General features: G+C 36.7%; 3 protein-coding genes across 3 annotated transcripts; 2 read left to right on the top strand and 1 right to left on the bottom strand.

Annotated features, from left to right (window-relative positions):
- Positions 1-12,789: 12,789 nt before the first annotated feature.
- On the bottom strand, positions 12,790-16,769 carry LOC146138358 (vesicle transport through interaction with t-SNAREs homolog 1A-like). Its single transcript, XM_083393326.1, has 7 exons — positions 16,571-16,769; positions 15,789-15,847; positions 14,858-14,968; positions 14,547-14,633; positions 13,937-14,092; positions 13,686-13,747; positions 12,790-13,502 (listed from the first exon to the last, which is right to left on the bottom strand). Exons 1-7 carry the CDS (start codon positions 16,665-16,667, stop codon positions 13,400-13,402), a joined length of 675 nt encoding a protein of 224 aa, XP_083249452.1. The 5' UTR covers positions 16,668-16,769; the 3' UTR covers positions 12,790-13,399.
- Positions 16,770-19,331: 2,562 nt separating this feature from the next.
- LOC146138359 (NFU1 iron-sulfur cluster scaffold homolog, mitochondrial-like) lies at positions 19,332-20,908 on the top strand. Its single transcript, XM_083393436.1, has one exon. The coding sequence runs from the start codon at positions 19,790-19,792 to the stop codon at positions 20,642-20,644; it is 855 nt and encodes a 284-aa protein (XP_083249562.1). The 5' UTR covers positions 19,332-19,789; the 3' UTR covers positions 20,645-20,908.
- A 41-nt stretch (positions 20,909-20,949) lies between these two features.
- LOC146138360 (uncharacterized) lies at positions 20,950-21,991 on the top strand. The gene has a single exon (XM_083393437.1). It carries the CDS (start codon positions 20,950-20,952, stop codon positions 21,721-21,723), a length of 774 nt encoding a protein of 257 aa, XP_083249563.1. The 3' UTR covers positions 21,724-21,991.
- Positions 21,992-26,951: the final 4,960 nt, after the last annotated feature.

The following is a 26,951-nucleotide window of genomic DNA, read 5'->3' on the forward strand; positions in this document are numbered from 1 at the left end:
GTGAAAAGGTTGGGAATCCCTGCTGTAAGCTGTCGCGTTTTGCCACGAAACAAGACTTGTATGTGTCAACAATTACAGCCAGTAAACAAGGAGCAACTTTTACGCTTGTAAACCGTCTTTGCTGTATTGAAATTTACTTGTCAATAATTAAATTAAAAAAAAATAAAAAGTCGTTTATGCTTCGATTGGTTTTCTAGAAAGTTGTAGCACTTGTAATGTTACATGCTTACTATTAATAAGTTATTTAAAAACGTCGAATATTGTGTCAGTCATCTGTCAGATGGGTGAACATAAGAAATCTAGAGGGGAACACACAATAAGATCTAAAAAGCCAAAATACCTAGAACAGAAAAATCTATAAAACCATATTATTAAGACCACCGACATAATAGAGCCAATTACTGAGTAATATCCCGTACAGCATAAGTACAAAAACGTCTGAATAAGATCTAAATCTGTCGGAATAAGGTTTAAATTCATCGGAATAAAGCCTAAATTCATCGGAATAAAGCCTAAATTCATCGGAATTAGTCCTAAATTCATCGGAATAAAGACTAAGTTCGTCGGAATAAGGCCTGAATTCATTGAAATAAGTCCTAAATCCATCGGAATAAGTCCTAAATTCATCAGAATAAGGCCTAAATTCTTCGTAAGAAGACCTAAATGGCCATAATAACGCCAGAATCTGTGGGTAGAGGGTATGGGACGATCGGGGGCCATTGGTCTGGCATCGGCCGTTTTGGTTCCAAGGTTTGGACGCCATAGTCTGGCCGGCGCCGTCAGGGCGCCGCTGTTTTGGCAACGGATTTTCGGTCCTGTTTGGGGTTATTGGTGGGTAATGGGTGGGGTTTGAAAATGGGTTAGTGTTGAAATTATTAGGGGAGTTAGTGATGTACTTAGGGGTGGGGTTAGGGGTTAGTAAAAGTGTTATTTAGGCCTGATTCTGACCTTTTAGGTCTTATTCTGACGGATTTATGACTTATTCCGATTTAGACGTTAGTAATACCATTAGGTATTTGTCCTATTTTGGCCTTATTCCGAATTGTGTTTTGTTCTGACGTTGAGGTTGTTCTTATCTCGGTCTTATGGCTGGAGTCCATCTAGAGCCCTATTTTCGATACACATATGTTGTTTACCTTGCATAAAAACGCAACACTTAAAAAAAAAAATATTGTGAACACAAAATCGCGAGCATAACCGTCACCCTATTTTTGCAGCCTAAAGTAGATAAATAATAAAACTTTATCTTCTATTTAAACATAAGCTAGCTTAGCGGATTTTAAGCTTTCTATAAGTTTTGGCCACCTTCCATAGCCTCTTAACACTTTGCGGCCCCTTGCTCACGTTTGGCAAATGCGTAATGACACGTCACAAGGGAAGTCTTGAAAGTCATAATAAAAATCACAAACACGGGTTTAATTTGATCATAATGAAAAGGATATATGCCCTTGACCCCGCTAAGAATGCTTCGTGGCCGATGCCTCGGTTGAGAAACCATAGGTAATAGCGCCTCGTGAGCGGTTCTCTAAACCAGGGTTTCCCAAACTTTTTTGGACAACGGACCACTAAATCTGTTATTTCGCGGACCGCAATACTAAGCAAAAAAAAACAAACAAACAAAACTGACAGCATCAATGGTACGGATGCGATTGCTTCTTTCTGCATAAATCATCAATTCGTTATTTGTGTTATTTGTGAAAGGCAAACTCGTAAATCAAGTCCACGGAAAGTCTGGACCTGCATTTTTGCGAATAACGGAACAAGTAAGATTTACGATACTTGGTAGCAAAAGCTTTCAAAATCGTTTGGTTGTGAATTTTTCAAAATCGTTTGCGGCAATTCTCTTTCAAAGGGTACGTATACTGTACAACGAATATGTGTGAGGTTTTAAGTTCTAGTCATAGGACCACCTGTACAGTCGTCGCGGACCACCAATGGTCCGCGGACCACAGTTTGGGAAACCCTGTTCTAAATCATCTCGATTCTCGACAAATGCCGTTGGAGTAACATGAAAACATTGGTGTTGTCCTCAAAGCGTTACGTCGCATTCTAAAATTTATAGCTTCATCAATTTTAACGTTATGACGTAACTTTATGAAAAACATTCACGCACTATAACGTTATATTATGATACTATAAAACAGATAAGCTGAAGAACTTGTTATTACGTTGAGTTGTGCGCAAAACGTACAAAAGCGACAAAAAGTAACCGCGTCATGTGGTTTAAAATGCAGATTTAGAGAGTGACGTGACGCATTCAGCACATATAAAATATGTGTACATTCCTTGATATGTTGGGATCAATCAAGTCGTGGGGACGTTAATCCAACAGCTTAAGGTAAAAATACGTCAAAAGTTTAAACAGAAAAGCCAGTGTATTTATTTACATTTTAAGGCTTTAGGTTGACGATTATCCATGTACATTGGACATATTGTAAGACTGTATAATTGAGAGAAACACGAACATGGCATTAACCAAACTAGGTTGACAAAATGTGAATCGGTATGTTTCAGAGGCTGGAAAACGGCCGTTGTACTAATTTTCGTTCATATTTTTAAGACGAAATACGTTTGAACGAAGCGCGAAAATCTACAAATATTTTTGGGCTGAGTTTGACAAACTTTCGTTTATAAGAGTGCCATAGTACGACTTTTGTAAGCAAATACGTCCCAAAATATTTGGAACGTACGAGAAAGGCAAAAGAGATTCGCGCGAAACTCGAAAACAATTACCATTTTAGTCTTTAAACACGGCGAGTTTGTTTGGGTCATAGATCCGTCTCTGGAAAGAGTGTATGTTACAACCTGCCCACGGCCGTATTTTGCCCAGATCTGGTGTAGATAGACAAAAAATGGAGAACATGGCAAACCTAAATAAAGGAAAAAACAACCGAAATTGAAGTAAATTAAAACCTAAAGTTTGTTATCAAGATCAAAATATAGTGGGGGCCTTTATTCCGAAATTAATTTTAATTACAAAATATCGTTTGTCTTAATTGTAACGATAAATGGGAAATAATAGAGGATCGTGTAAATAACGTTGGAATATATGTGGGCGGCAAACAGGGAGCATAAATTACTTTATAGCAATGACAATTGCGAACTGCAGTATATTACTGTTTTAAATATAGAGGTGGTTTGCTTTTTATGCAGTAGGCAAATAACCGTAAGAAATAGTAATATTTTTTCCACGTCTGAATTATCTTGTGGTTTATGTGGCTGTTTGTTACAGGAAAAACTATATATATATGAGGAACAACATTACAATGGAACATTTCAGTAGAAGTGAAATAGTATAGTTGTAGGGTTAAAAACTAACTGAAAAGCAAGATAGGCTATACCGTCCAATTGTAGTCAGGAAAACGGCACGGTTGGATAATGTACAGTCATGTAGATAGGCTCATGTGATTGGCTACATGACTATTTGTAATAAGTTATTTTGGAAAATTACAAAAAGTTACGCGGCCAACTTGAAAAACTCTCGAGGCACACATTTTAAGAATCACTGGTGTGGAGTGTTGGGATGCAGCTGCAAGATATATTCCGACAGTTTTGCCCATTCCGTTATTTGATAAATGTTAAAGGCCTGAGAAGAGGAACCACATACGCCAAACACGGCATTTGCTTTTATGCACACAACGTATTGTTTTTCATTCTGAATAAATTTTTAGTGCTAACTTTAGCATTAAACGGCCCAAACGAGTAACCCTTATTTAAAGTATATAATATAGGCTACTTAAAGACACCTAAAAATGGGTTAGTGTTGAAATTATTAGGGGAGTTAGTGATGTACTTAGGGGTGGGGTTAGGGGTTAGTTAAAGTGTTATTTAGGCCTGATTCTGACCTTTTAGGTCTTATTCTGACGGATTTATGACTTATTCCGATTTAGACGTTAGTAATACCATTAGGTATTTGTCCTATTTTGGCCTTGTTCCGAATTGTGTTTTGTTCTGACGTTGAGGTTGTTCTTATCTCGGTCTTATGGCTGAAGTCCATCTAGAGCCCTATTTTCGATACACATATGTTGTTTACCTTGCATAAAAACGCAACATTTCCCTCAAATCAATTATTTAAAAATATTGTGAACACAAAATCGCGAGCATAACCGTCACTCTATTTTTGCAGCCTAAAGTAGATAAATAATAAAACTTTATCTTCTATTTAAACATAAGCTAGCTTAGCGGATTTTAAGCTTTCTATAAGTTTTGGCCACCTTCCATAGCCTCTTAACACTTTGCGGCCCCTTGCTCACGTTTGGCAAATGCGTAATGACACGTCACAAGGGAAGTCTTTAAGGTCATAATAAAAATCACAAACACGGGTTTAATTTGATCATAATGAAAAGGATATATGCCCTTGACCCCGCTAAGAATGCGTCGTGGCCGATGCCTCGGTTGAGAAACCGTAGGTAATAGCGCCTCGTGAGCGGTTCTCTAAACCAGGGTTTCCCAAACTTTTTTGGACCACGGACCACTATTTGTGAATCTGTTATTTCGCGGACCGCAATACTAGGCAAAAACACAAACGAACAAAACTGACAGCATCAATGGTACGGATGCGATTGCTTCTTTCTGAATAAATCATCAATTCGTTATTTGTGTTATTTGTGAAAGGCAAACTCGTAAATCAAGTCCACGGAAAGTCTGGACCTGTATTTTTGCGAATAACGATAAGAATATATTATTACGTCAAAGACGAGTAATACGAGAATTTTTCGTAAACAAGTTTTTGATTACAACGAAGGCGGAACAAGTAAGATTTACGATACTTGGTAGCAAAAGCTTTCAAAATCGTTTGGTTGTGAATTTTTCAAAATCGTTTGCGGCAATTCTCTTTCAAAGGGTACGTATACTGTACAACGAATATGTGTGAGGTTTTAAGTTCTAGTCATAGGACCACCTGTACAGTCGTTGCGGACCACCAATGGTCCGCGGACCACAGTTTGGGAAACCCTGTTCTAAATCATTTCGATTCTCGACAAATGCCGTTGGAGTAACATGAAAACATTGGTGCTGTCCTCAAAGCGTTACGTCGCATTCTAAAATTTATAGCTTCATCAATTTCAACGTTATGACGTATCTTTGTGAAAAACGTTCACGCACTATAACGTAATATTTTGATACTATAAAACAGATAAGCTGAAGAACCTTTTATTATGTTGAGTTGTGCGCAAAACGTACAAAAGCGACGAAAAGTAACCACGTCATGTGGTTTAAAATGCAGATTTAGAGAGTGACGTGACGCATTCAGCACAGATAAAATATTTGTACATTGCTTGATATGTTGGGATTAATCAAGTCGTGGGGACGTTAATCCAACAGCTTAAGGTAAAAATACGTGAAAAGTTTAAACAGAAAAGCCAGTGTATTTATTTACATTTTAAGGCTTTAGGTTGACGATTATCGATGTACATTGGACATATTGCAAAGACTGTATAATGAGAAACACAAACATGGCATTAATCAAACTAGGTTGACAAAATGTGAATCGGTATGTTTCAGAGGCTGGAAAACGGCCGTTGTACTAATTTTCGTTCATATTTTTAAGACGAAATACGTTTGAACGAAGCGCGAAAATCTATAAATATTTTTGGGCTGAGTTTGACAAACTTTCGTTGATAAGAGTGCCATAGTGCTGAGGGCGACTTTTGTAAGCAAATACATCCCAAAATATTTGGAACATACAAGAAAGGCAAAAGAGATTCGCGCGAAACTCGAAAACAATTACCATTTTAGTCTTTAAACACGGCGAGTTTGTTTGGGTCATAGATCCGTCTCTGGAAAGAGTGTATGTTACAACCTGCCCACGGCCGTATTTTGCCCAGATCTGGTGTAGATAGACAAAAAATGGAGAACGTGGCAAACCTAAATAAGGGAAAAAACAACCGAAATTGAAGTAAATTAAAACCTAAAGTTTGTTTTCAAGATCAAAATATAGTGGGGGCCTTTATTCCGAAATTAATTTTAATTACAATATATCGTTTGTCTTAATTGTAACGATAAATGGGAAATAATAGAGGATCGTGTAAATAACGTCGGAATACATGTGGGCGGCAAACAGGGAGCATAAATTACATTATAGCAATGACAATTTGCGAACTGCAGTATATTACTGTTTTAAATATAGAGGTGGTTTGCTTTTTATGCAGTAGGCAAATAACCGTAAGAAATGGTAATATTTTTTCCAGGTCTGAATTATCTTGTGGTTTATGTGGCTTTTTGTTACAGGGAAAAACTATATATATATGAGGAACAACATTACAATGGAACATTTCAGTAGAAGTGAAATAGTATAGTTGTATAGGGTTAAAAACTAACTGAAAAGCAAGATAGGCTATACCGTCCAATTGTAGTCAGGAAAACGGCACGGTTGGATAATGTACAGTCATGTAGATAGGCTCATGTGATTGGCTACATGACTATTTGTAATAAGTTATTTTGGAAAATTACAAAAAGTTACGCGGCCAACTTGAAAAACTCTCGAGGCACACATTTTAAGAATCACTGGTGTGGAGTGTTGGGATGCAGCTGCAAGATATATTCCGACAGTTTTGCCCATTCCGTTATTTGACAAATGTTAAAGGCCTGAGAAGAGGAACCACATACGCCAAACACGGCATTTGCTTTTATGCACACAACGTATTGTTTTTCATTCTGAATAAATTTTTAGTGCTAACTTTAGCATTAAACGGCCCAAACGAGTAACTCTTGTTTAAAGTATATAATATAGGCTACTTAAAGACACCTAAATCATGCAATAGTCCGTATACGTCCATCCGTTGTGAAACGCCTCAAATTTAACAGTTTTTTTGGATGATATCTCGGTTTGTTGCAAAATGCGCTGTTCAAAATTTTAATTACACCAATTGATCTGTCATTAGATAAATAGCGATCATGCAAAATAAGCAAATACGACGGTGTTGTTGTTTAATGGTCTCATATAGGGTACAGAGTGGGTCAAAATTAGGTTTACAGTTATAAAAGATAGGGTTTGGGTCTAAAAGTAAATTTAATGTTTTGGGGTCCTTCTCGTACACCTTGTTCTTCACAACACCCTCAAAAACAAAAATCCATTGGTGTCAGGTCAGGTGAGCGTAGCGGCCATTCAATGCTACCTCTTCTTTCAAGCCAATCCTGTGAAATAACTGTAAGCCTACTTTTGGCCCACCCTGTATATTACGGTTATTATATTTCAAATTTGTTTCCGCAATTGTTCGGTGCGTGCAAAGGTCGGTGGCGCATAAGGCATAGTAGGAATTTAGCGTATTATACAAAAAACACGCCATAGATTATAAAACGTTAGGGGTTCCAAGCTCTAGGTAAATTTAAGTCACGGTTTTAAACAGCTGTGGTATGGCAAACACTTAGTTATGTTATTTATTTATGAAATTTGGAACTACAGTTGTCCATTAGTTATAAAATATAAAATGTTATCTTGTTTAGGTATATGTAGCAATATTATCTACAATACTGGACGCAAAGCGCAAACTCAAATCTCTTATTAACTTGAATAAATGCTTTTTAGGTTGCTGATCTTGTTGCAGTGTTTTTAGGTTTGGCACAAATCAATTTTGTGCACATTTTGCACCAGCATTTGTTTTTACAACAGCAGTTTTGTATTTCTTTTCTAAGTTAGCTTGGTAGGAAAGGGGTTAGGAAAACCTGGCGTTGGGTTATTTTAGAAATAAAAGCGCGAATGAATAGAGGTTAATTACAGGTGGCCACCTGACAACAGTGTGCATTGTATACAGTAGGTATCAAATTAAATTGGTTTAACGGTAATTAAATATAATTGGAGAACTGGCAACTCGCAATGTAGGACGGTGCATATTTGTGTATGAAGTATGCCATGATCGGTGTTTTTAAAGGTTTTCTAAGCGAACAAAACCGTCTCTTAAATTTGCTAACGATCTGATAAAATCCAGCCTACTTACGTATAACTAATGCGGAAAATTAGCGGTTAATATTAAATAGAATGATGTTCCTTTAAATCTTATTGTGCTGTCTTTCACAACTGCTTAGCTGTAACCAAAGCTAAAAGCAGCAAGCCTGTGGCCACGGTTCCTTAACTGCATTCACAACTAACAAATGTTTTGCTGACTCGCAAACCTAACAAAAACTTTCACAAATAAAACCGACGCCTAGGCCTTATGTACCGGTACTTAGTTGTAGGCTACGTCTGTTAAAATGTATATAGGGCTGCATGGAAGGTAATTGAGGTCGAACAATAAAAAGGAATTTACAAGGAGCCGGTATAATGCATAGGCCTAAGTTTGAGATGATGGCGATTTTAAAATTTTACGGCATTGGCCAGCAATTTGTTTAACGACAAGTCAAATATAACCACCTCAAAGGAAAAGAACCCTCCACAAAAATTGACATATTGGAGTCCAGTGAATGTCGGCACTCATCCAGAAAATAGGCGACCTTTGGTATTTGTCCCAGCGCCCTCGAAATTCATCACGGCACAAGGGTTTCTGCGGTTCAACAGCTTTTCACTCATGCCTACCAAAGCCACAGTACGGCGGCCAACAGAGCAACACGTGGAATTCTTACGTTGACACGCCCGACGTACACACATATTTTCCAAGAGTTATGTCACGCTGCAAGCGCGCCGCCCATTTGTGTGCACAGGAGGTTCCGAGTGACGCGCACGCCGCATACGTCACAATTCGAAGTTGGAAGGCTCTCGTCTTCTCGTTTGTTATCCCGAGCCGTGACAAGTTGGACGGCGGACGGCCCTCGTTATGTTTGACGGAACGCCCGTTTAACAGGATTGGCGATCGAGAGTGCTTGTCACGGGCTATTCGGAAGCTTTTCTGCAGTTCGGCTGGCCTGCGTTCCAAAGCGGGGTGAATTAGGGGACAAATCTGCACGGCAGGACACAATCGGTTTGTAGATCAGTTGTGTATTCGATTTTGATTTTTCTATATCAACAATAGAATGGATAACATTGCGTCACTTGGGCCGAGTTTCGATCGTCAAAGATACAAATGTTGGTTTACCTGTACCCCATTTCAAAAGCTTTAAAAGCATTACTGCCTACCGATCTATTTTAGGAAATTCTGATCGCGGAAAAAGAGTGAGTATAGTTTCTATTAAACCGTTAAAAACTATGAAATGTTGTAGCTTAACAACAAGGTGTATATTTGACCACCAGTTGCGTTTTCTGCATTACCAATGTTGTATGACGATTAATACTCCATTGTGTCGTTAGAAATAGGAGACTAATCACGATTGATTTGGTAAGTGTGAACTAAAAACGTTAACTAGTAAAAAGAAGACGTCAAAGTATTTTAGAATGATGGCCCACACAAAAGTAACGTTTCACTAATTTGGGAGATTTTAGTAATTGTTATCAACCATACCCAACCACCAATCAAGAATAAATTGAAAACTGCCTACAATAACAACCCAAGTTCGCGAAATACCTCCGATGGTTTGCTCAAAACGTATACAGAATACACAAAAATATATATTATTTTTTGATGCAAAAACAAGGTTCGAAGTGTATTGCACAGGGCTGTTGGAGACTCGACAGGTCGCAAGTAAAGAAAACTCTAATAGTAGTAGTAGTAGTAGTGGTACAACACGATTTACGAATGACCACCCATGCACATACGAATGTGGGACAGCGCCAATTCACAAAGAGCGAACTTAGCAAGCACACAAAAACATCGGAACAAACAAAACAAGAGTACAAGGTCGTTTGCTGGTGTATAGGAAAAGCGTCACAAATCCCGGAGGGCTCAACGGCGAGGTTTTATCGACGCCGGGTTTAATTTTATAGGGCGAACAAAAATTGGTCAACGAGCTATCGTTTTCGTAGCACATTAACACATTCGTGTATATTTTTTTCAAATAAAGGTTGTAGGCCGATGCGCAATTAAGATAAAAAGAGAATTCGGCCAATTGCTTTCGAAGCGATCGTGTAAACGGCATGGCTTAGGTTGAAAAAACAGTCAAAAAAGAAGGAAAACGTGGTTTAAAAAATGGAACCGAGCTTTTTCCTGAAATGACCAAATGCGACGAGTAAACAACGGAACTATAGTATTTGTTGGAAAAGCGAGGTGAACCATAAATCGATGGTAAACCATGTAGTCGTTGAAGAATGATCGGTTGTATTTCAAAAACACAAAATGTTGCAATATAAACAAATTGTAAGGACAAATAATACATTTCTCTTATGTATATATTTATATATTATTTTCTTTGTTTTTTGCTCCACCAGGGAACAACCAAGTAATATTTACCCTTGTCGGATTTTACTAGTTATTAAATTATGAAACATATTATTTTTAAGTTTTAATTGAACCTATTACTTAAGGTTTCAGCCAAGTTTGACGAACGTCAATCGAGACACAACGTGCAGTTAAAACAAGCGATTTATATAGTACAAAAAAACATTTGAAAAATAGATTTGTTAAAGAATATAAGCGGGACCATACATTTATGGATATATACTTACACAAAAAGGGACGTGAAAACAATTAAAAACACAAACTAAATAAACATGCTTTAAAAAAACAAACATCTGCACCAGGCAGTATATGGATAACCGAACACAGTCGAAAAAGGTTGTCACTTATAAAGCCAGACCACAGCTGAACACATGTGCGAGTTTGGTTTTCAAAGAGAGCCGAACTTCTTAAATTCACAAAAAAAAAGTTTCAAAACCAAAAGCACAGCCCCGTCGCCGAGGTTAATTATCACCAGTCGACAAAGTCTAATTACTGCTTTTTTGTGGAGTTGCCAACGTTGACAGGATTATACAGGGCGTCTGGTGACCTGCCTATCGAGTTTTAACCCAGTTACAGCCTCATGCAATATTAACAAGTCGACGCGCCCGGCTATCGACAAGAAAGTTCGGAGAAGAAAACAAACAAATGGGGATTGACCGGCAACGCACAAAACGCTGGAAAGAATTTTCGACATGCTTTCGTATGTTAAATATTTGTGGAGAGCAAATTCGTGTGGTGTACCAAGCAAATTTTAAAAGCGAGCTATTTGCCTCCGGAAAACGCAAAAACATTTTTGTTTGTTAAAAAAGCAAATATGACATTTGAATTAAGGTAAATTGACATGGCGCTACAATACTGTTGAGTGTTAACATTTGTTTGCTAATCAACTTGCAATATTTTGCTGTTTAATATAATAGCGGTATCTACTTTAAAAATAATGAATTCAAATAACATTATTTTATAAAATGGCCAAACAAAAAAACAAGAATTGGAATTAACTGTTAACGCTTGCCGAAAGCGTTATGGACGAGAATCGAGAACGCCGACCGGTATCGCCTTTTGACTTGAATTTTATTAAAAATTATTATTGAACGTCCTTCACGAAAACAGTTGAAGAAAATACAGGGCTTAAAATTCCTAGCCTTGTGACAACATCGACTAGCTCTTTTGGCCGAGCAGATATTACATGATACTGTTTTTGGACGCCCTTTCGCCGAGACACCCATGGCGACGTTAAATATTATACGACGATAGAACGACGGATTTGACACAAGCAAGATCAGACCAGCCAATAACGAACAGCTCGCCAAGGACTATTTCGGGATAGAGGTCATTAAATATCGATCGACTGGCCTGACGTTTCCCGTGTCCGCGTCAACAAGGCACGCACCCCTTGCGACGTGGTTGCTATGGCAGCGGCGGCTTTACAACCGAGATAATTTTTCGCCGACTATACGGCTTAGCCCGCGTATATGTGAAAGCAAAGGGATTGAACCTGTTCTGGGTTGTTGCTTTACCGGATCTTCAACAGGGCTTGCAAAACTGAAAGGGATTGAAAAACACCAAATAAAGCCAGTGCTAATTTTTTTAAACTTTACCTATATAAATGATTGGAGATAAGTGTACATGAGCACTATATCTAGGATAGCACATTTTTGTTGCCTAAATGGGAAATTAGATTAACGTGATATTGCATATTAAACAGGACGTCCTATTTAAAACGGATACCACGCGATGTGCCTAACAACAACTCAATCGGCCTTACGTTAACAGCGCACTTCAAGCGTTTCAGTCGTCAAAGCCTTGACTTTCACTGTTGCGTTTCAAAAAGTTGGTGTTGGTAGGGTGTCGTAATTGTCAGGCGAATCCGTAACCCCGGGTAACAGGCTAAGGCTGTGAATCGATACTTCTGGCCATGTCAGGAATGCAGTAATTGAAACAAACCCCACTGGCCAAACCAATTTCGCGCCGTCTGAATTGCAAAGTTGATTGTAGTTTTAGGTTTGGACAAAAAAATCGAAGATAATCATACCCAAATTAATATTGTTGCTGACATCTGGAATAGACATTGCAAGCAAAATCGACCAAACGCCTTTTAAATTGTCTATAAAAAGCTCATACATATAGGATTCGAGATGCCAAGATGTGAAACCCGGAACTATAAAAACGTGACGTTGGTGAGCGTTTTCTAGATCGATGATGCCTACACAGCCATCTGCGATTTTAAGCACGCCATCGCACAACAAGTAATAAATTGCCAATTAACCGCGGCGAGATTTCGTTTTTCAGGTGTTTCGTCAAATCTAAACTGGACAGCGTTCGATGTCCGAGCCTATTGCTAGGCGTTGATCGATTTTATCGCACATTGCAGATGCTCGCAAACAAAACTGACCGACGTAAGGGAATTAAGCCGAGCTGGGTAAAAAAATAAATTTATTCAAAGTGTATGGCAACGGGTTACGCGGGTACTAGACTTATATATACGTATTAACCGTTTGACGTGTCGTTTACGGCCAGACAAAGTAGTACAATCGTGTCCAAAGACAAAGTAGTACAATCGTGTCCAGTAACCTTCAACGCCACTGTGGGTTATAGTAACGGTCGCTGGTGGTTCAAGGTTCTTTTTAGTAACACACATGCAAACGTTGTCCTTCGGAAAACGTAAACAGCTGGCAAGAACAAGGCAAATGTGACAGTCGGCCACCGAGTTTCGGTTGCAGTTAACCGTAGAGGGTCCCACGGTGAATTGAATAGCGGCGGAAATGCCAAGAGCGAAAAGCGAAAATATCTCGAAGTGACGTGCGTGGAATGCAAGTCGCACGAAACATCGATTTTTCTTATAGATGAGCTTGATGCATCGCCTGTGTGTCCATTCCGGATAATAACGATCGGTTTTCTTCTGATTTAAAGCAATGGAGTGAAATTGCCGAAATCGGCAGGATTTTGCGTACAAGGCGTATCTTGCCTTTAATTTAGCAACATACTGGAGCTAGCAAATTGCTGTCTTCTGATAAAACGTGAATACCACCTAGCAAAACATTCCACTCAACAGTAACCGTTCAGAATATGTTTCCTCTCAGTTTCATTGTTTCTGGAGTGTCGTTTACAGGACGCTCGACTAGTGCAATGACATCGACTTGCGTTGGGCGGTGCCTTCGTCACGTGCTTTTGTGTCTGTTGGCGGCGAAGTATATGACCACCACGATAACTATTATCATAATGACGATGATGGCAAGCGTCAGGATGCGATTTTGGATGATTCTGAAAGGGAAGTGTCTTAGCAGGGGAAAATAGCTCTAATATTTTTCAACAAAAAATATCCGATTTCTAAACTTTCTAGGAAAAAGTGAGAATGCACTTTTTATTATAGAGGAAGTTACACAAAAAACAAGACAAGTTTGATAATTGCTACTGGTGTATTACAAGACATAAGCGATAACTTACCTTCGAGCCATACTGCTTAAAACCCTCGAACTTTTGCCAAGATTTGCATCTCCCTCTCTCAGCTGAAAATAAATAAAGTGTAAAACTTGTTTTTATTTTGTATAACATGACAAACCATACTAAATCAAGTACCTGGAGACATTTGTCTAACTTAAGATTTGCAACCAAGTACGATGTTAAACCATATTATTCAAAATTCTGTTTCCTTAAAGCACATGTCAAGTTAGTCAGGTTTATCTCATTCTATTTACCCTTTGGCGTGTTCTGGAAATAGTTTCTCTGTCTCGTTGTAAATTATCCAAAATATCTTGACCGATCTTTTCCGTTTCGGTAGCAACCCGATATCCAATTTCTAACCTCCTTGTAGAGTTTTCTAACCGCTCTGTGTTGTCCAAAAGACGGGCTCTCTGAAATCATAGTAATTCTTTTTTTAGCAATTTTGTCTTTGACCTAATATATTCAAGAGGTTCTTAACTGGGTGTAATACACCCTGAAAGGGGATTTTGTGTAAAAAAATGTATTCTTGTATTTTTTATCGCCAGTGTTTGTATAGACTGATGAAAAACCTAGTTGTGTTTTATCTTGATAAATACTTTGTTAGGACAAGCACTATCCTTTGTAGTTTTTAAGCTTACACTATAATGCACACAAATAAACATTATAAATATACCGTCTACATAATTAGGACACTTACAGCAAAGCAGCAAGTTCAATAATGACGTTTAAATAATGAATGGGCAATAAGCCAATTTTAACTACAAAGAAAAAAAATTACACAAATGAGCTTTACACACTTTCTTGTACATTTGATCATTAAATCGGCAAATGTTTGAAACAAATTACAATTAAACAGTATTAAACCTGGTCGTCTGTTCCATTTTCCTCCATGGCAAGAAGTTCCTCTCTCATTTGATTGGTTTTTCTCACAGAATTAGTTTTTGCCTTTTTCTTGAAATATTTGTCAATATTAGTATAAAATATTTGTCAATAATAATATATACAAGCTTTAATATTAAACAACATTTTTGAATTTTAAGCCTATTTTAGCGTATTAATAGTAAAAGATCAAGCACAGCCTCTGTAAGAGAACGGAAATATACCGGAGATACAAGCATGTGTGTGTGAATTTAGTGCTAAATTTAAACGGTAAGATACATAATGTAACCACTTACAATTTGGGACTCAAGTCTGTTAAATTCAGTCTGGTAACTTTTTAACCTTCCCATAAGTTTTCCTCTTTCTGCATTGGGCAATTCTCTTACTTCCAAGTCCATTTGTTCCAGCTGGAATACAGTAAGGCATTTTCATGAGTTTGCGCTGCCTTTTGCCAATTACCATACTAAGGATCTTTAATTAATTAAGAGTTATGTATATACCAACAGTCATAGCTTTTTTCCGCTTTTTAAGCGAATCATTGAAGTGTGGATCACCTTTGTATTGGCTTAACTGACCCATAATTACTGTGCTGATAGACTGCCGTTTAAACCAAAATCATCAAATATATATCTAATATATATATCTAAATGTGTGCCAGGTCCATTTCTAATGTTTAATTATACACAACCGATGGGCTGTAGTGGACTTAAGCACATTTTCAGTAGATTAGGATGCAACACTGTAAAATTTGAAGAGCACTTACACCAACACTATGAAACTTGTTTCCCACAGTGTGAATTACTTTACTGTTGAGGCCATGTGGGCCATTTAATGTACAACAACCATTGACACACATATATATGTATATATATACTGCTATAGATTTAAACTGCTGTTTATGCTCCACCAGGCCACCACTATAACTTCATATAAACATCATTGAAGTGTGCCTAGGTAGTTTAAGAAACTCTTACCCTTGCTAAACCTCCGCTCAAAGGCCGAAACAACCAAAGAAATATAAAATTAGAAAACAGAATAAATAAAATGCTTGAATGCGATTTAAATGTATATATAGGATTTTTTATTGGTGTAGTGAATCTTAGTTTGAACTATAACAGCTTTCGTGGTGGTATTCTTTTAAGCAAACTTCAAATTAATAATTTAAACAAAAAGATATTAGTAAAAAAATTTAAAAGCATAACAGTTGTTTAAAATATTATAAATTACCAATTCTTGTGCTTCATCCAACTGCCTTTCAATGTTGCTGATAAGTGACTTTTTGTCAGCTGTAATAAACAAAAAATATTAAAAATGTCATTCACGGCTAGAAAAATAATTCGCAACTCAGTAGTTAAAACTGAAACAACTTTAAAATTTATTGAACCAAACAAAAAGTTAACAACAAAGAGTACAGGATGTGAAAACACTGATTGGTGTCCCCTGTACTTGGAATGTGTCAAAGCTTTATAAAATAGTATTTTAGTAGGCATTAATATAAAATTTTATGGATTAGAAATAAGTGTTCGATCATCAAAAAATTCATAAACTAGGGGGGGGATTAATTTAATAAATTTACTTACTACTATGCTACCCAAACATACATACTAACCAGCAGCTTACGCCAAATATTGTGCAATAGCACCTTAACCAAACTGCTAACCTATTCTCTACAACAAAAAATATGTGGTATTTACAATATAAATATATGGATGCTAAGTAGAAACCATGTTCTTGTTTGTTTTTTTATTTAGAAAAAAATGTATTTATTTTAACATGGTACTGAACTTAGAATTTGCACATAGTATTGCAACATTAACATAAAATTTATTGTTAAAGCAGTTTGGTACCCAGATATATAAGGTGTATTTTGCAGAGTCTTTTAGTGCAAATTTTTAAAGCAGCACCCAGGCGTGCATGCAAATTGCATCTCCCAAAGTAAATGGCACATCCATATAATACCCGTAGACACAGTAAAGGGCACGGTCGAAAAACTGTAATGTTAAATGTACCTCCATGGTGATCTGGAATGGTTCCGATTTTCTGAGTTATTTCAGATGTCAGTGTTGAGAACTGTTGTTCATAAGAATGCAATAGAGGTGACGCCATTATTTCAACATCCAACAGTTGGGACCAAAGCAACTTACCAATAAAAAAATTACTTTACATTTGCAAACAGAAATGAAAATAAGTTTCTCGCTTAGTTTTTGAACTTACACTTAAACAATAAACTGTTTAATTACATTTAGTACTTTCAGCCATTGTTGAATAACTATGGAAATGTTATCAATGAGTTATGTTTTTGCAAAAGACTAAAATTGCACTCCAGCAAATCAAAATAGATGCCCCAGATTTCACATATGTTATACTAGGGAGCTTATTCAACAATACCTACTCCGACACAGAGAGCTTTTTTTAAGTATTATAATTTTTTGGTTAAAAATTTAGCTATTTTAAGCTTCATGTTGAAACATCCAAACATAATTAAAATATATTTCATTATTTGTGTGATTCATTAATAAACGCACACATAACTTAATTTAATTAAACTATATTTTGAAGAACGGACCTAGAAAACATATATACTCATTATTTTATTATTGAAAGTATTTCTCACTTTCCACCCTTTCAAGGTAAACTATAAAGTACATTCATCATTTATTAAACATCACTGGCTTATTTAAATTAATTAGCTTTTATATATCACATAACACAACTGAATCATTGTTCAGTGCTTTGTCCTAGCCAATGTTTAAAATTGTCATCCTCAAATCATTTTATATATTTGTATAAATAATTTTCTTTTTACTTTGAAACATTTTTAAGCCGTCTTGTCAAAAAATAGGTCAACAGTTTTCAATGCAGTTTGAAGTCTTTAGCTCAAAAATATAACAGTTGATATAAAAATAGTTCAATATCTCACAAAAAATCCCTAAAATACTGCTATAGCATTTAAAAAGTTTCCTAAAAAAAAACAGATAAGAAAAAAAACCTTTGCTAAAAAAAAATAAAACTTGTTCAACGAGAAATGTTTTTTGAATGGGAAACCGTGGCGTGTAACCCCTTTTCAAAACAAAACTGGACACCAAACGAGTTTCGAAAATTTTTAATTGCAAAGGAGAATATATCTGGAAGAATACTTAAAATAATATTAATAGTTACCAAAAAACACTAACCCAAATAATATGGGCTGAACAATTAGTTAAATGCGCTGGGCCTACGTAATGTATCAAAGTGTGACAAAACAATGTTATAAATCCCCCTGAACAAATCTTTCATGCCCACTATAGAGTTTGAGCTTATTAGCAGCGTTTAAATAATTGATAAATCAAAGTATATAATTACACTATAGTTTTTACATGTCCTTTAATGTGGAATATTCTAAAATATTCAATATACAAAGCTATTGTTAAACATTTATTTCACAAAAACGGGTAACACTAATTTACGGAATGATCAATGGTCGGAACGCTCACTAATTTAAGTGTTCCCCGTTAAAACAATTATTAAACCAATGCACAATATTTGGGTTAGGGTGGGGGTTAGCGTTTGGGTTAAGGTGGGTCAAGTGTTATTATATTTAATAATAATACTGTGAGCGTTCCGACCATTCATCATTCCGTAAATTAGTGTTACCCACAAAAACTCATTTAGATTAAAAAAACAGAAACCTAGATAAATTAAAAAAAAACTAGATCCGTCGTAAAAAACGGCGCGGCGCCGGCAATCCTGACCACTGATCTCTATAAAATCTTATAACCTCATAGCTTTATAGAGATCAGTGCCTGTGACCAAGAACCGTCAGCATTTACTGTCTGTCCATCGTTTCCTTTCTAAACACAAAACTATGCCTGTCGCGTGACGTTTAATACTGTAGTTGTCGCTTGACGCTAAAATAGAAATCTTACAATATAATGGCAAATATATAAATTTTTCACCCGATCCGTTAGAAATTAGTGCATTTCTAAGCAAAAAGGTCTACGACAATTAGTGCATCCAAAGGATCACAAAATTCCGACTTTTAGACTTTGAGGTCTCGGACAACGCACTAATTTGACTTAACATTGTGCTTCAAAAGATTAAGTTTAATAATACTTGACCTACCTAAACCCAAACGCTAACCAGCACCCTAACCCAAATAATGTGGATTGAATTAATAATTACATAAACGCTTTAGGCTCCAATACCTCAATTTGTGACGTAACAATCCTATGGTACCATAGACGAGAAACTATCTTATGCCCACCCGAGTTTGGGCTTTTTCACAAGCATTCAAATAATTATTACATTAACGCACATTATTTGGGTTAGGGTGGGTCAAGTGTTATTAATGCTATTTCACACGTTTTGTAATCTTTTGTGAATGTTTAACGAATATTTTCAATTTAACTACGCCGGGAGTTTACCTAAAGGTCCAAATTAGTGCATTGCCAGGACCTCAAGGTCTATAAGTTTAGACTTTTCTGCCATTGGATGCCCTAATTGTCGTAGACCTTTTTGCTTAGAAATGCACTAATTTCTAACGGATCGGGTGAATTTTTGCAGAAAACTTTCGTGTTTTCCTGTATTGTTTTGATATAATATTAACTTATTGTATTTATTTTAGTAACACGCTAGTTGACTTGTTGCCAATTGCTTATATTTTAACAACTGAGAAAACTTATACCGCTGAAACTATAGGCCAGCAAACCACAATAGAACCAGAATTCAGTGAACTGTTCTTAGTAACATTTTAACAACCTGTCAAAAAAGCGGTTCACTCCAGCATGACACCACAATTTATATTTTAAGAGTTAAACCTATTCATAATTTGCACAGCTTTTCAGAGTTTTCACGGAGTTGGAGAGAAATTGTTTGGCGAGAAAATGTTGGAGAGAAATTGTAGTGTTTAAAATTGACACACTCGTTTTTCCTCAAGTCTGTTTAAATTATTTGAATGCTGTTTAGAGTCTAGCGACATCAGAAGCCATATATTTAGTCCTTTGAGTTTATCAATAATTATTTTATGTAATTTTGCTGTGGTGCGTAATTTTTTTGACCTTGAGTTTGTATCGAGAAAACGTGGTTGCTATTACTACCCCCATTTGCTTTTATTTAAAGTATTGAAGCTAAGGAATTGCAGCATTCCAATAGAATTGCACTTCAACTAGAAATTAGTACACATTTTTTGGTGTTTCATCTATACTTTTTTTTAGGAGTCACTTGTACTAATTTTAGCTAAAATCAGAAAGATGAAAAGGGTTAAAACATTGATAAATTGTGCAAACTATTTAAAAAATGTACAAGCTTCCACATTTCTTGCAACAAGAAATCCAATATTACTTCAAACTCAATACAGATCATCTGTTTCCAAACAAAATGTGTCAACAGTCTTTTTAAACAATACGTCCGCAATTTTGCATGTACGCTCCCCGGTTACCCAAGTTCACCGAAGCATGTTTATCCAAACCTTTGACACCCCGAACCCAAACTCATTAAAATTTGTTCCTGGGGTTGATGTTATGGGCATGGGGACGGCAGACTTCCCCGATTGGACCACGTCCCACAGGTCACCCCTTGCCAAGCGACTTTTTGGAGTTGAAGGGGTAAAAGCCGTGTTTTTGGGTCCTGATTTTCTCACTGTCACACGACAGAGCGAAGAAACGCAGTGGCAGGTGCTGAAACCCGAGGTCTACGAAGTGATAATGGACTTTTTTACCATCGGTAACATGCCAGTGATGACCGACGAAGGTCCTGCATCCGACACTCACGTGGATGAGGATGATGATGAGGTCGTGATGATGATCAAAGAGCTGATTGACACCCGGATCCGGCCCACAGTGATGGAGGATGGGGGTGATATTGTTTATATGGGTTTCAATCCTGACACTGGTAATGTGCAGCTAAAACTACAAGGCTCGTGCAGCAATTGCCCCAGCTCATCCGTGACCCTGAAGAGCGGGATAGAAAACATGCTCAAGTTTTACATCCCGGAGGTGCAAACAGTTGAGGAGGTGAAAGATGAAGCTGACAAGGCCTCAGATGAGCAATTTGAAAAACTGGAAGACATAATCAGAACCAAAAACCAGAAAGATCCGTCGCCATGAATTGGCTGACCTGTATCCGTATTTATATTTAAATTAGCTTGGAAAATAACTAAACTTTGTTACGTTTAATAGTGTTTGACTGTACCATGTTTATACTAAAATTAAACAAGTTAAATTATTTTGAAACATGTATATTTGCTGTGTAGTAACTGTGTTTTTTCATTAAAACTTAATAAATCCTGTTATGTGTAAAAAGCTTTATTTTTAAGTCTAATATTTTTTGTTATTCAATTTTCTCATAACTTTTATAAAATTACATCAAGATTTTTGTGTTTCAACCACAGAGGATTAAATAACCTTATAGTATGGAAGAAGATGGAGTGCCAAGTGATGAACCAAAAGCAGTAATGCCAACTGAAACTATAGATAAAGTTAATTCATCAGAGAACGTGATAGCAGTCAGTGGTGGCGACAACCACACAGCAGTAACAACAACAAAAACGCCAGTGGATCAAGATATTCTTGTAGAAGAAAAATGCACTGATGGTCCATGTAATGATGATAACACATTGGATGAAAATACTGCATTTGAAGGAAAAGCTGCAACAGACAATAACGCTGTGTTAGACACTTATGGTCTGAATACAGAAGCAAATCCTGCTGCACATTTTGAAGAAGAGAATATCACAGTTGACCAAGAAATTAAAAATTTATCAATAGAAACGCAAGAAAGTATGTCTTTAGAAAATAAAAGAAAAGTTACTGGTACTACTTCTACTACTACCCCCTCCAAAAATAAAGGTAACCAAAATCCAGAAACTGAACGCTTGCAAGGCCTTTGTGTCAACATGCTGCAAAAAATGACTGTCTATCTTCACGGTGAGGTGGAGAGCACGGTAGAGGACTATGCACTTCTGGAGAGGATGAACAAAGCCACCACGGCAAAGTATGCTGGAATGTTTCAAACAGCCAAGCAAGTTGGGGACTCTCTACGTTCCATCAACCAGAGATTTGTCGACCTACAACCTTACTTAGACCAGATCGAGAGCATAGAGCAGTCGGTACTCGCTTTGGAGCAAGCCTCCTACAAACTTGATTCCTACACGAAGGCTTTGGAGGAAAGGTTTTGGAGATTATGAATTTTTCATGCAATCAAATTGTTTATTTCACAAACTTTGCTTTCACATAATTTCACCCACATTGTCATGTAACAATTTTTACCCACCTAAATTATTTATTAGAATAAATAAAATCTAAAGTTATAAAAAACATTGCTGCTCTTTTGGTAGAACCAATGTAACCTGTTTTTTGTTGATTGCAATTTGGCACAAAGTGCGTACAATTTTTATTAACTTGAGATTATTGAGAGTTAGTTAATCTTTCATTGGTCCTCAATTATGATTTTAAACTGTGTTTTTCGTGTGTTAAATTGTGCAATTTTAGTTGTGTATGTAAGATTTATTTTTATAACAATTTTTTGCATTAATAAATTGAAAGCAAATAACTAAATGTGTATTTTACTTAAAATAAGTAGAATGTAAAATCGCTTTAATTGATTAATATTTGATTGAAATAAAAATAAAAATATATGTACATAATTTAACTTCAGTACTGGTACCTACGATAATAATATGTATATACGATTTTATATCAGTAGAAATTTATATACAAGTCAATATTATTCTATGAGTAACTTAGTAAGTCTGAGTTACTAAATATGAAGTAATATAATTTTAAGCAATAATAACTCACTAACTCTATAAAGTGCAATTTTTTGTAAAATTAAATTATAATGGCTGTTATTTCAAGAAGGCTAATGTGCGAATATTTTATACAAGGCTGGCAATCCCAAAGGAATTGTTCGCCAGATTTAGCTTTAGGGCAACCGTCTCGACGCAGCTGAGCAGGCGAGATATTAATTTATTTAATACAACCACAAGCAAGTACCATATACATCTTGCGTACGTGAGTGTTACGTAACCTGTCACGTAACAGACCGGTTTGCGACGGTACTCGCTTGAGATGCGCGACTTTCTCTCATAGAAAGAAACAGTTTTTTTCTGTCTGGGAGCACACGACTTTCTTTCTATTTTACGCACTCGCCCGGTGACTCGCTTAAAAGGGAGAAGTATGAGCGACTTTGCTCTCTCTGTCTCCTTAAAACGCGTGCGAACGGCCGACAAACTTTCCAATTTATATAGTAGATGTGCCTAAAGCAGTGGTCGGCAACCTACGGACCGCCGTCTCTTAGACACGAGTCTATTTCACATGCTTTTTGATTATTTTAACTACGTAATTGCGAAACATGTTCGAGCTTCGCGCGAATGTTCATAAAAACGCTGAGGTACATTAACTTTAAATGTTATCGCGTTCCGTCAAAGTAGTTTTATTACACTTTTCATTAGTAGTACGGATGACGACGTGTGAACTCGAATTTTAAACCAAACGAACGCTTTTTTCGCGCTTTACGTCAACACTTTACTGCCTCTGAAGAAACAAGACTTGTTACAAGACGTAATGGAACACTAAGGAATATTCTTAATGCCAAGAACGTCTCTGTTAAGACCTTGCCTTCAATAGATGTTGGAGTATGACTTGATCGCCACACGAACACGTCTCCTGGTTCGTTGTTGGCTTGCAGAGAATGCACAGCCACAATTCCAAGATTGTCTATATTGCTGATATGCCGGAATTCTCTGATGCTAGGAATAGCAAAATGGTCAAAGGCCGTCCTCTTGATAATGGCCTCAAAAGATCCGTTTTGAAGTCTGATTTGTTGGGTAGTTACTGCACGAGCTTTGAAATAAGAATCGACAAAAGGGCAAGATTCCTGATTTTCAAGTAGCCGATCGGAAGCAATTTGCTCTCTTGATGTGCCTGCACTAAACGGGACGTGGATTCGCCACGAAGGTCTTGGAGCTGGCGGGAGATACAGTTCGTAAGAATCTTCGGATTCCGGGGAACGTTCGTGGCTATTTCTTCTGTAATTGTTTCTTCTTTCCGATGGATATCTTCTTATTGGTGGTGATCTTCTGCTTGATTGTGATCTTCTGCTTGATGGTGATCTAGATCTTATGGGCGATCTGGATCCTGAAATTCGTCTAATCAAAGGTGGAGTTCTTGGACCTCGAGATGGCTTGCTCAATTGTATTTTCGCTGTATGATTAGCAGCTGCTGAAGTAGATGCTTGAAGTCTATCAAGATTAACGAAGGGTTTACGTACCTTCTGGACAGGAGAATTTCTGCTTGAATCTGAGCTTGCAGAACTGATTGGCGAGAACTCTGGTTCTCGGCGTACAAACCCTGTTCTGTCCGCTTGCTGCGGTTCGGGTGAGTAGCCTCTATCTGGTTCAGTCACAAAAGCACTCGAGTTTGCTGTCTGAGTAGTAGCTATAAAAAGCCTCTCTCTCTCTCCCTCTCTCTTTTATATTGATTGAACACGCTATTTATAGACGAGAATCAGTTAAGAAAATTTCTGCGATAAAGAAAGATTTACGTCATTAATTCTTATAATACTTAACAAAATATCACGTGATAACAAGGCGTGGTCTAAACCTTTTTCTCTCGACTCTTATAGACGGAAATAATATTTTTGTCCCAATATGGCTTGAACAAAAGCGCTTCGATCTACATTGCGACGTAACTGGCGTTGGATTCTAAAAATAATGGATTGTTGACAAAAGGCGAATTTTAAAACAAAGCGCTCACATTAAACGGATATACGTAACACCACATTCAGCTCTGACGCATAAAAATTGGTGTAACAAGGCATTCGTTGCAACATATCGCAAACATTTCAATGTGGTTGCAAGGAATTTAGGCCATAGATTTTTACTGAAAATTTTCCGTTACGACACATCGATTAAAAACAAAATTCTCTGTGTAAACACAATATGACAAAATGGCTTCTACACCTCTGTAAATGTAATTAAAACGTTTTTAAGTGCAAAAAATATCCGAGGCCCGCCTGATTGACAGTTGCTCTAAGATTTTAATAACACAATTCTTAATTATCATTTTGTGCGGCCCGCAGAGACCTTTCTAAGTTTGGTTTTGGCCCGCGACTAGAAAAAGGTTGCCGACCCCTGGCCTAAAGCGTCACGTACCCTTATAAAGTAACTTTGTGAAGTAATCCCTAAAAATTTGACCCTCCTCAAATAAAGTCCTCGACCGGCCTCTTCTATCTAGGGATTCTAGGCTATAAAGCTAATAATTATCAATTACTCAACTAGCCTATTGTCTTCGTGTAAGAAAGTGATTTGCGCGAAAAAAGACTGTTGTTGGGCTTCAATCATCTTATAACACGACGCCTTATAGACTGCAAATTTATAATGTCATTTCAATAATAAAGAAAACTAGGCCTACATGTTATTTTAATAAGTTAGTTTTATTCAGTTGCAGAAAGCAAAGTCTTACGCGACCAGCATCTGGAAATAAATCAACTTTGAAGAAAGTTGCCAGGTCATGTCCTTAGATTAAAGCAGGGATTTATTTTAGGCTGCACCCCCCTTGACACAACTTATCCAAACTTTTGCCCCCTATGCGATTTATATGTTTTATAGTTTGAATGATCAGCAATATACCGGCAGTGTTTTCAGTTGAATAGTAAAACCTGCAAATTATGCGAAAGTTGTGTGATAACAACATGTGGTTTTCTTAAGCTAAAGCAGTGGTTCCCAAACTGTGGTACGCGTACCACCGGTGGTACGCGAGAGTCTTTCAGGTGGTACGCGACTACGTATAAATCTGCGAAAACTTAAAAAAAAAGTTTTGAAGCATATGTATAAACTTGCGAAAACTTTCAACTTTTAAAACTTTCAGATTGGGTATTTGCAATGTTGCGTTTTAATTACCTTTAATTTGAGGTTTCGCACGTTTATGACGTAACACTTAACTTGTTGAAGATAATAAAACGTTAATTGTTAGCTGGTTTAATATGTAAGTAGTAATAAACTGAAGAGCAGCAGTGTAGTATTGCCATATGTATAATGATATTTCAGTCATATTGAACTACTGTAATTTCTTTTAAAATAGAGGAATAGTGTGAGAATTTAATTTTGTTTAATTTAACCATACTAGGAACATGTCTAAACGAAAGTACAGCCAGACTTAGGCTACATAAACTACGGGTTTATAGCTATTGAACAAATAGAAGCTGTTCCGCAATATGTTGTTTGTATGAAGGCGCTTGCTAATTCAGCTATGAAACCAAGCATACTCCCGACGACATCTCAACCAGCTGGTGGAGAAAAAAACAACTACATCCATCGCATTAAAACTATTTGCTGTGTTTTGCTTAATTTATGGCTTTTAAGTCTTCCTGGAATGAAGTTGTTAAACTCTAATACAGCTACATGCTCATTTTCTTATCTATATGCTAAAATAGCTATAGTTTGAGATATTCTAGTCAGATGTAACTTAGGTGGTACATGAACACTGTACAAAAGCTCAAAATGGTACGCGAGAAAAAAAGTTTGGGAAACACTGAGCTAAAGGTTATAGTTTACATACATTATAAATGTAATTATATAAGTCAGCAACAAACCCTCAAGTTGTTTGTTATGTCACAATTACGAATTGTGTGACGGAGAGCTATCCGAGTATCCTCACTATACTATAGGTGTAAATTCATTGCTATTTAAGAGAATATAATTTTACATAGCCCAACATATAGTATGTGATAGTGTGAATCGCGCCTTTCTGTTAACAAAAACTTGTTTTGAAATAAGAAATAAATTCGTAATTTTTTTCGATTTGATCGAGTAAATTGGCAAAAAATTAGATTAAAGGAATGGCCTGGAAGCTGGCACTATTCCCCCTGACAGCACTACACAGTGTATATGGTAAGTATTCTGGGTAAAAGGAGATATTCGTGTTTGCCAAACCTTTTTTTTCTCGGAAAGTCCTTTGCGCCCTTCTTACAAACCTTTCAAGAACCCCTGGATTAGAGCATCTTGTCCGCAGGTAAAGAAATAAACTTCCTTTCCGACTTAAAATCAAGTTTCGAGGTTATTTTTTATTTAATTAATTTTAGAATAAGGTTAGATAACTTGTTTGACATTTTAATACTCAACGGAAAAACATTAGGAACAATACAGACTTATAAATTGAGAAACTTATGTCAAAGAGCGTAAGAAAGGTAAAATCGTGTTATACAGATATCTTAAATATGGCTTTATTGCAGTTGAAAAAATTGCAGTTGAAAAAAATTGATTGCAGTTGAAAAAATCTTGTTTTTCAGCTTGAATTTAATTGTCAGGCGTTGTTTTTTAGCTTGAGTTTAATTGTCAGGCGTTGTTTTCAGCTTCAGTTTGTTCCATGTTTTAATTACTTTCGGAATAATGTATTTTACTAAACCTAAAAACAA

Source organism: Ascidiella aspersa, chromosome 7 (genome assembly GCF_963924565.1).
Source record: "Ascidiella aspersa chromosome 7, kaAscAspe10.2, whole genome shotgun sequence".
In the NCBI taxonomy this organism is placed as follows: Eukaryota; Metazoa; Chordata; class Ascidiacea; order Phlebobranchia; family Ascidiidae; genus Ascidiella; species Ascidiella aspersa.

Excerpts from the sequence above, each read along its gene's own strand:
- LOC146138358 (XM_083393326.1), bottom strand. The coding sequence starts at position 16,667 with ATGGCGTCACCTCTATTGCATTCTTATGAACAACAGTTCTCAACACTG. Across the intron at positions 15,848-16,570 it reads CATTCCAGATCACCATGGAG|CTGACAAAAAGTCACTTATC; the intron begins GTACATTTAACA and ends TGTTTATTACAG. Across the intron at positions 14,969-15,788 it reads TGGATGAAGCACAAGAATTG|CTGGAACAAATGGACTTGGA; the intron begins GTAATTTATAAT and ends ACTGTATTCCAG.
- LOC146138359 (XM_083393436.1), top strand. The coding sequence starts at position 19,790 with ATGAAAAGGGTTAAAACATTGATAAATTGTGCAAACTATTTAAAAAAT.
- LOC146138360 (XM_083393437.1), top strand. The coding sequence starts at position 20,950 with ATGGAAGAAGATGGAGTGCCAAGTGATGAACCAAAAGCAGTAATGCCA.